The 9903-nt window shown below is 53.1% G+C and overlaps 1 protein-coding gene across 4 annotated transcripts; it reads left to right on the forward strand.

Moving 5' to 3' along the window:
• Window positions 1-1737: 1737 nt before the first annotated feature.
• Tagln2 (transgelin 2) lies at window positions 1738-9199 on the forward strand. Of its 4 annotated transcripts, none has more exons than XM_070000303.1 (5): window positions 1738-1838; window positions 6845-7053; window positions 7609-7783; window positions 8015-8117; window positions 8412-9199. In XM_070000303.1, exons 2-5 carry the CDS (start codon window positions 6874-6876, stop codon window positions 8551-8553), a joined length of 600 nt encoding a protein of 199 aa, XP_069856404.1. In that variant the 5' UTR covers window positions 1738-1838; window positions 6845-6873; the 3' UTR covers window positions 8554-9199. The 4 variants fall into 4 exon arrangements, with proteins under 4 accessions (XP_069856404.1, XP_069856407.1, XP_069856405.1 ...); XM_070000306.1 differs by having other exon boundaries at window positions 1813-1834; XM_070000304.1 differs by lacking the exon at window positions 1738-1838 and adding an exon at window positions 1934-2031.
• The last annotated feature ends 704 nt before the right edge of the window (window positions 9200-9903 follow it).

Here is a 9903-nt window from a genome sequence, read left to right on the forward strand (position 1 = left end):
ACTATATACCTTTGAATCTAAGAGAGGTGGGAAATTTACTGGACCCTTAGAGAGTAGTTTAGATAGCTGGGTGTGGTGGTCCATGAGAGGCTTAGGCAAGAGGATTACAGAGTTCCAGTCCTGTCTAGGCTACACAGTGAGTTTGAGGTTAGCCTGGACTGCATAGCAAGACCCTATCTCCAAACCAACCAAACAACAACAACAACAACAAACCCCAAACTGAACAACTGAACTAATCCTCAGGGTGAGAAAAAGCAAGAGGCCAGACATGAAGCCCTGAGAAAATACAAAATTCATGGAGACCTGCCTTTGCCCTTGAGGAGTTCCTTCTAGCCAGTGAGGCAGACAAGTAAAGAAATGGTTACAGTTTGATGTGATAAGTTCTCATGATAAAGCTGTTTATTAGTTATTATGTCCAGCACAAAAGAAAGAGTTCAGGTCAAGGTAACATTTAGTGAAAGTTTACAGTGTGTTCTGGGACAAACACTGCTTCTGGGAGAGCCTTGGGATCCTCACAGGTGGTACTCATGATAATAGAATTCACTATGGGCCAGGTACTGCTGGAAGCTCTTTACCTGTCCTGTGTTCATTTTCTGCTGCTCTGGATTTGTTTTGTACTGTTAGCTTGTTTTGTAGACTAGGGACCTGAAGCATAAAGTGTTTTAGGGATCTGTCCAAAAGCCACACAGTGGGTAAGGGAAAGACCAAGTGAGATGCCTGTTAAGGAAATAAATGCATCCTGGGCAGAGGATTCACATATGTAAAGGTACAGAGCAGTAAAAGGATGCTCCATAGGTCTGGGTAGGATGAGGAGGGGACAAAGAAAGCTAAGGTCAGAGGGACTGCTTGTTGATGTGTGAATAGCAGGTTCAAGGGAGCCTGCTACCCTAGGTGAAGAGGTCTACTGGCAGTTGAGAGCAGAGACTCTACCTCAGGACTCTGCCCAACAAACCTGAAAGGTTTGCCCATTGCCTCCTAAACTAGGTTGATCACCATAAGAGACAGAAGAACTCCTGCATTCTCCCCTTCCCACTTTTTGTTTCCACAACAGCATTGGATTGTTTGTTTACAAGTTATTTGGAGAGGTTCCATTCGTCAGTTGGTCTGTGTGTATGTGTGTGCCTGCATGCACAAGGCGCTGGCATTGTGAACTTGCTAGGCATGTGTTCTACCACCAGAGAGAGGCCTTCTCTTCTGAACCCTCCAGAGATCAGATCCAGGATACCAGGTCCTAGAAGAGGCGATGAAAGAGGTGATGAAGAAGTCACTGTCTGAACCCTGGGTCCCATACTGACATCGCCCCTGGGCTCAGGGAAGGAATGACCTCACTGTTAGTTTCTGCCCAGGCTTGAACTAGATTGCAAGCAAGACCACGTGGGAATGCTGTCCTGGCCTGCTTGCCCCAGTGAAGTCACACCCCAGACAGTTGTAGGGTGAGGCTCTTCCTGTGCCTCTATTTACCTTAACAGGAGGCTCCGTTTCCACAAAAACACGCCCACAGTAATGAGCTAGTCTGAGCAGAAGGTGTCCTACTGGGAAGCAAGATCTATGCGACCCTGAATAGAGGCTGAGGTTCTCATGGCTGGAGACCACTGCGGAGGCACCATGGATTCCCTAGAACCTCTAACTTTTTTTTTTTCTTTTTTCTTTTGGCCCAATTGTCTCAATCTCTCTTGTCTTCTACCCTGCGGTGCCTTTAAACCCTCTAGGCCCTTGCCCCGCCCCTGGTCCGCCCCGTCCGAGGCGGGACCCTTCTGAAAACCTCTGGCCCTCCCGGCCCGGTGCTCCACTCGCGCTGCAAGCCTTGCGGAGTGTGCGCAATCAGCCAAGTCCTGTAGGTGGGTGAGCTGGCCCCGTGGGGCCGAGGGTGGGGGCAGGGTGAGGACAGGGTGCGGGGTGTGCATGCGGTGTCAGAAGCAAAAGGCCGGAGCTTAAGATTTGTTCTGGGGATCTCGAGGATCAAAGGCTGGCGCCCAGGCAAAGGTCCGGAGGACGGCTCGGCTACGCCAAATGCTGCCAGGTCCTGACCCGGTGCGTGGTTAGGCAATGAGTCGGGCGAGGTTTGCGGGTGCACCGACGGGCGTCCACGCCGAGCAGGGCCCTCGGGATCGAGCCCCGCCCGTCCACCCCAGCGCCGTCCCGGAGACCGGGCGAGGAAAGGCGGGCGTCGGCTGTCAGCAGGGTGGCGGGGAGTGGCGGCGCGGACCGCGTTCTGGCGCCAGGCCCGGTGCGCACGGCCCGGCCCGGGCTCCGTGCTCCCGGGCTTTACTTCCTGCTTTCCGGGGCACGTGTGGGCACTGCCTGCCCTTTGCGCCCTCGAGGGCGCCCTTTGTGCACCTCTGCGGGCTCGCCCGGGATGGGTGGGTGGGTGGGGGGTCTCCGTGCGTGGGTCCTACAGCAACCTCGCCCTCTCTGAAACCCCGTCCTGTCCAGGAAGAGTCCCCTCACCTCGGGACCGCATCCCCGACTCCGTTCCACGCGCCCCGTCGGTGGGAGGTGGGGAGGGGGCTCCCAGCTGCTTCCCACGTCCTCCCATCCGGGCCCGAACCCCGCTGCCCCCTCCCCCCGGCTGTGCCCCCTGCTGCTGGGAAAGCCGGTGGTGGCCCCGGGCGGGCGGGAGGGCGGGCTGCCCAGACCACTGCGTCACCCGGGCGGGCGGGCGGGCGGGCGGTGGGTGACTCATCCGCGGTAACGGCCTCGGGCGTGGCCATGGGGGTGGGACGGCAGCCGGAGGGGCTGGACCTGCAGGCCGGAAGAGGACCGCTCCTTTCCACGGTCCTGCAGGCTTCCTGGAGCTGGTATCCTGAGAGGTCCTGGGCGCGCGGGGTGGGGCTGGGGGTACTTGAATTAGGGGGACAGAAAAGCAAAAAGCGGCTATAGAATGTGGAGAGGCTGTGAATGGGGAGGGCCCCCTCTGTCCTGGACGGGCGCCCCAGATCGCCATCCCCGAGCGCTCCCCGGGGACTGCTCTCCCACCTCCAGACCCCTTCCTATTGCACTGGGCGCGGGGCGCGCGCGGGCCGAGGCAGGGCCGATCCTCTGGGCGCCCCCATTCCGGTACCCACACAAAGTCTTTCTCCTCCACTGCCCCCTTCCTACCCCGCTGCCTCCGTCCCTCCGTCGCCCCCCCCCCCGGGGGGGGGGGATTGACCTCTCATCTTTTTTTTTTTTCACTTCCCTCTTTTTAAGTGTGAGACTCCCAACACTTTCTCCTCTGGGGTGATTTCTTCTCCTTGATTACTTCCCTGAGTCCGCTTCTTAACCACCAAACTGGAGACTTCTTAATACCTCCGCGTGCTTTCCAGCCCCTCCTTAGCTGCCTCCTGGGGGAATCTCACACCTGGTTGTCCCCAGGGCTTGAGAACCCTACTCAAGGCCCTGTGCTCTGAGCCTCCACTTTAGAGTCTGATTGGAGAGGGTGTTCCTGCCTGAGGCCTCACCACCCTGCCTCCATTCCTCTGTTTGGTACACAGGAGCCATGGCAACGCTTCCCCTCCCTCCCCTCCTCCCCTCCTCCAGAGCTTGCCTTGTGGCTTCCGGTTGGTGTGGCTGGGGCTTTCTCTTCAGCTGTGGACTCTGGGTGGTGTGGGGGGCTGCCCTTTGGGGAAGGGGGTGGGTAGAGAATTTCCCTAGGGCAAACCCCCTTAGCCACAGTTCTCCAATTGTCCTGACTTGGGCCTACTCCCTGTGACATTTCTGCTAGAATAGTCCCCAGAGTTCCCCAGTGTCTCATCCTCTAAGTGAATGGAGAGCCCCCTTTATCTTCCCAATTAAACAACCCAGCCAATCCTCCCCCCCCATGCAAACACACATTACCACTCTGAGTGCCCTTTTTCTTCAGCACTGACTTCAAGAGGGATGAGGTAAGCCACCAGCCCAAGGTCTGGGTGGAGTCCAGTGCTTTTTTTGCGGTCCCTCCTCCCCTTTCCCAACTATTATAACCTCCTGGGTGGGTTGAGGGTTATTCTCACAGCTGCATTCAGCTCTAGAGCTTAGGTTCTCACTGCCAACCCCCCAAGTTGTTGTTCAGCTATTGTCTCCCCTTGGGATTCCTGACTCTGGGCATCTTCCCACCTGTCCTCCAGCTGGGCTAATCTCTTCTCCACACCCCAGTAGGAGACTGGCTGGTTTCTCTTCCTTTGAGGCTTGTCTGGAGTAGGTCTCCTGGGTGTCACCAGGGTGGGTCTCTCCAGTTGCAGCAGCTGCAGTCCATCAGCTGCAGGCTGCCTTGAGGGGGTGGGAAGGAGAGACAGCTGCGGGCTAGGCTGGGCCTGTCATATCCCAGAATTTCTGTTCTGTAGCTCTGGCACCTAAAGACTGGAGAGCAGTGGTCTCAGAGTGGAGCAGAGACACTGCAGCTGGAGGCCATGACCCTGCCAGCTGTGAGCCCTAGAGAGTCAGCCTCCCTTCTGTTCCAGAGTGGGCCTGGGTGGAAGGAGACACTGGTGGGCTCTGTCTCCCCCTCTTAACCCCTATGTCTGAGTTAATCACTATCCTGCCCTTGCTTTATCTGTGTTTCCTCTGACCACAGACTGATGGGCAATCTCGAAAGAGCCAGATGACCATAGTAAATGTGCTTCCATATGAAAGGTCTGGAATTGGGCCAGGAAAAGGGGGCTTGCTGTTGAGAGCAGCCCTTAGTTTTCCCTCTTCCTTGGAGCCATTCTCTGGGGGTCAGAGGTTTACAGGCTTACATAGACGGAGTAGCAGCTGAGGCTGGACCCTGGAGGGTGAGGAAGTAAGTCTTCTATTCTGCTCAGGCCTCAGCCACTCCACCCCCTTCCTTTTCCCAGCTGATTGTGTGTGTGGCCACTGATATAGGTCAGGACCCAGACTGACATTTATCTGACCCCATTTTCAGGCCAGGGGAAGTAGGGAGTGAGTTGTTGCTAATGAAAGTGACTGATTTATGGGGAGGATCTTGCTGGGAATGTGCAGCTTGATAGAGTAGAAAGGAACAGAGTGTAGGGGAGGGGACTGACCCGGGACATGCAGCCTTTGGGGTTGAGAAGTATGAGGATTGTCAGAGGCAGCCTGGCTCTTTTCATTGTATGGTCAGAGCCCCAAGGCCCATTGAGGGGGCGGTGGGCTGTTTAACCTGGGGTATATGGGAGAAGGATCCAGAATGACTTCATCCTTAAGTCTGATCTGGCCTAGGTCCAAATGTGGGGAGGAGTGGCTTTCTTTCCTCTCCTTGAATGTAGGTGGCAGTCCTGGGGCTCTTCCTTTGTGAGCAAACCAGAGACAGCTGTATTTTAGAGCTGAGAGAAGAGCCCATCCAGGGAGGGGCTGGCGACAGCAAATGAGACACTGTGTGTCCTTCTCAGCTCCTGGCTACCCTTAGCATCAGCAGTATTACCAGGACATGGGTATGGATGGGACCTTGGCAGTGAGGCGGTGGGTAGGGCAGGCTGCCCACAGTGAGCAAGGTACTGCCAACAGGCCAGTGGCCAGAAACCACCTACTTCTTGCTAACCAAGGTCCTCAAATGAAACCCTCCTGTGTGCTTCCCCATCCTGCCCTCCCTTCCCAGGTTCTCCTAAAAAAAAAATGCCACCCAGGATTCCAGTATTAGTTTCCTGGTTTTGCTGTAACAAACCAGGAAAGTAGTGAGACACATGCAAAATCTCCTGATTCTAGAGACCCCAAGAGGGGTCTCTAGACCCCTGGCCAAGGTCCTAGTGTCAGCAGGACTCAGAGCTGCATTCTTGGGGGAGGGGCTAGGAGACGATCCATTTCCTGCGCTTTGGGGGCCGCAGCAGGCCACCTGCTTTGCTTGCTTCAGGCCCCTGCCATGACTCTACCTCTACTTCCTTCCTCTCTTCTTGACTCACTTGCCTCCCTCTTCTACTCTGAAAGACCTTTGTGATTATATTGGGCTCACCTGGATGATCTAGAATAATCTCCATCTCCTGATCTTTTCATCACAACTGCAAAATTCCTTTTTGTCGTGTAAGGTGATGTATCCACAGGTTCTAGAAATTAGGACATGGATACCTTTGGGGGCGGAAGGCATTATTCTCCTTACCAGCTCTTAGAAGGGAAAGGAGGATGTGTCGAGTGCCTGGTTTCTCACAGAAAGTTTCCTTTGCCTGCTAAAATGTGGTGAAGGGTCTACCCATGTTGACTTCTTCCAGAAAGTTTTCCCAGAATGCTGGTGCCCTTTCTCTTCTAGTAATTTCAACAACATATGATCTGAACTGTGCTGTTTAATATTCATTCTGTGCAGTCCTTATCCACTCAGCTGTACCATATTTGTCTCTCTTGATGACAGTGTGGGTACATTAGTACCTCAAGTCTTTTTCTTAATCCTCAGTATAAGTAGTAGGTGCTCAGTTAAAACCCAGTGATTGATGGAGGGTAGGTCCATTCAGCCCTCTGGGGCCTGTGTAGGTTTCAGAAGCTGCTCCATATTCTTCTCCTTTCTCTGAGTTGTTTTCTTTTCCAGAAGAACAGCATAGATGAGAATGAACAGTTTGGTTGTGCAAAAGCCAACCACCCTACATTCCACATATACCCTGTATTCTATTCCAGCAGGTCTTATATGCTTTATTTTCACAGTAGAATCATTTGCTCAGATAAAATTTAGAGAGAGCCTTCATGTGACAGACAGACTGCTTGTCATAGAAGTGTAGGAACTGCTGACTATGTGAACCCCATACCTCGCAGGGTTCTGAGCAGCACTGCTAGCCCATTTCCAAGAGCTAGGATGAAAGTCCTATCACGTGTCAATAGCTCTGATCCTCACCCTTGAGTCCTGCTCTAAGGGATGTGTATCTCCATAGGCAGAATACCCTGCTGTATGGTCTTCAGAGCATTAACCTGCTATTGTCCTCTCCCCCAGCTCTCCACAGCCACCACAACTGCTCAGAAATGGCCAACAGGGGACCTTCATATGGCCTGAGCCGGGAGGTGCAACAGAAGATCGAGAAACAGTATGATGCCGACCTAGAACAGATCCTGATCCAGTGGATCACCACCCAGTGCCGCAAAGATGTGGGCAGGCCCCAGCCTGGGCGGGAGAACTTCCAGAACTGGCTCAAGGATGGCACGGTGAGAGCCAGGTCCCCACTAGCCTAGAGGAGCAGGGGGCACAGAGCTGAAACTGGGGTTTGTTTAACCTGAGTAGGGAAGAATGAGAACATGGGGTGCTAACTTCTTCCTCACCTCATATCTTTATTGAGATTTACCTTACATGATGGGACAGTAAGGGTGAATGTCCCCTGCAGCAGAAGGCCCTAGGTGACTATGAGAAAGAGTAGCTGTGGAGGGAGTAATAAGTTGGACAAAAAATGTACTTACTGCCTTATGTATGTAACTGTAACCCCTCTGTACATCACCTTGACAATAAAATTAAATTAAAAAAAAAAAGAATAGCTGTAAGGAAAGAGTGGGAGGGTGGATTCCAGACAGTTGTCTTAGAATAATAAGGAAGACTGAACACTGGCTTATTCTGGACTTGAGAAGCAGGACACTGGGCAGGAAGGACCATGAGGCTCCACCTGGGTTAGGAACCCTCTTTGATGACTGTGTCTGGTGCTGAAGATTGTACATACTGGTCTACAGTAGACACACCCTTACCTCTGCATACCTGCTATCCTCACCCAGGTTTTGTGTGAGCTCATTAATGCACTGTACCCTGAGGGGCAGGCCCCTGTAAAGAAGATCCAGGCCTCTACCATGGCCTTCAAGCAGATGGAGCAGATTTCCCAGTTCCTGCAGGCAGCCGAGCGTTACGGCATCAACACCACTGACATCTTCCAGACTGTGGATCTCTGGGAAGGTAGGCCAGGGTCCTGGGCTGTTATCTAGGAGACAGACCAGGGTTTGGGGGTAGGTCATCTTGTCTAGAGAGAAAGGGTGGGTTTTGGAGTTTGGTCTCTTAAAACAAAGAACTCTGGATCAAGACGTTAAAAGGTGTTTGGAAGCCTGACCTATCTACTGAGGGATAGAGATGAACCCTGGTATCCAAGATCCTAGCCCTGCTGAGGTTCACATACATTCTTTTTGCCAGGAAAGAACATGGCCTGTGTGCAACGGACACTGATGAATCTGGGTGGGCTGGCAGTAGCCAGGGAGGATGGCCTCTTCTCTGGAGATCCCAACTGGTTTCCCAAGTAAGTATTGCTAGAACAGCCCCGGGACCTTTGTTGGCCTAGTACACCTGTCCCTAGGAAGTGAAATGTCTCCCTGGATGTCAGTCATTTACACAGAACTTCCCTGTAACTCATCTCACTTAGCTTCTTACAACTCACAGGGGTGGCCGTCCCTTTGAAGAGATAAAGAAGGTAGCTCCAGACAGCTCAAGGCTTTCACTGGGAGACGTGCTTCCCCTTGAGCTCTGTCCAGGGAAGAATTGTTAGGGAACCTTCGGACCTCCTCCTAACCAGTACTTTTTTTCCCCCACCAAGGAAATCCAAGGAGAACCCTCGGAACTTCTCAGACAACCAGCTGCAAGAGGGCAAGAATGTGATTGGGTTACAGATGGGCACTAACCGTGGGGCGTCTCAGGCAGGCATGACTGGCTATGGCATGCCACGCCAGATCCTCTGATTCCACCTTGCCTATGCCCCTTCCCTCCCCTGAATGGTTAATATATATGTATATATCTATGTTTTAGCAATGACATTCCCTGAGAGTCCCTGGGGCACTCAAGCTCCCCTCTGCCAGGGTGTGTGGGGGGGAGGGGCATCCAACCTGTCCTGTCACGGGTGCCTGTTGGCAGCCTTTTCCCTACGCTTACTAATACATTCCATCCTTACACTCATCAAAACTGGACCAAAGTTTTCTCCTAGGACCAAAGTTTGGGGCACTCTTCTCCACTATGCCTCTCCTCTTTCTCTGACTTCTTTTGACCTTGAACTCTGTGCTCTCAGTCCATTCCTTGTCTGGGAGTCAGCGATGCTGCCTGTGGCCTGATGCATATTGACCTTCATTCCACAAGTGTGCCTTTCCCGCAGCTGTGGCTACAGGGACTAATTTATAGGGAGGGCCTTATGGTGGCTGCCATTTACCACACATCTGGGACATCCTTTCCTGGCAGAGGCCCCTTGGCTTCTCATTTTCCATTGCCCTTGCTGTGGCTAAGGGGTGGGATTAAGGGGGCGGGGGGCAGAAGGGCCGCTCACTGTGGTCTCAGACTCGAGGAATATGAGTTCAGTGATTTAAATAAAGAATCCCAGTCTTTTTTTGGATTGACTCTGGCTGTGTCTAAGGCTACTGTGCCCACTGCGGGGAAGGGAGGAAAACTGACAAAGTACACAGACTGGTACGGGAAGAGGGCAGAGGTGAAAGGTTGCCATGCTAAACCCTTAGATTTACTTTTCCTTGCCATTCTCTGTCATTTGGTTTTAGAGAAGGGACAGGACCTCCAGCTGTCCTTTGGGTGAGAGCTTTAATGCAGAAAATGTGGGTAATGGTTACAGGAAGGTGAGACCCTTATTACCTGGGAATGGAGCAGACCTGCTGGTGCTCCTGACTGGACCAGCCCCTCCAGCCAGAGAAGCTCAGCCACGGTAGGTGGGTGGAGGATGCTGCTGCCCCAGTCTTGAGAAGTGCAGTTGTCTCCTGAGAGAAGCCTGCCAGGCAGCCTCAGGGCAAGGTGGATTCCACTGCTGGAATTCCATTGAACTCCTTGAGGGCTGAAGGTGGGGTTTGTATTGGGGTGGAGGGGAATTGGGAGAGAATGAGTTGGTGGTAGCTAATGGAAAAAACCTTGTGGATGGATCCAAAGCCATTGTGAGCTGCAGGCTGGGGAGAACCTAGGAGCGACCCAAGTCCCTTACCTGGGCCTTGGACCAAGATAATCAACCTTGTGTCAAGTTGTCTCCTGTTTCCTGCCAGCTCAACCCAGAAATGAATGTTTGGCCAGTTGTTTGCAACCTCTAGGTGTCACCTTCACTC

The sequence above is a fragment of the Dipodomys merriami genome, unplaced genomic scaffold, assembly GCF_024711535.1.
Source record: "Dipodomys merriami isolate MVZ:Mamm:240054 unplaced genomic scaffold, mDipMer1.0.p SCAF_56, whole genome shotgun sequence".
Classification (NCBI taxonomy): Eukaryota; Metazoa; Chordata; class Mammalia; order Rodentia; family Heteromyidae; genus Dipodomys; species Dipodomys merriami.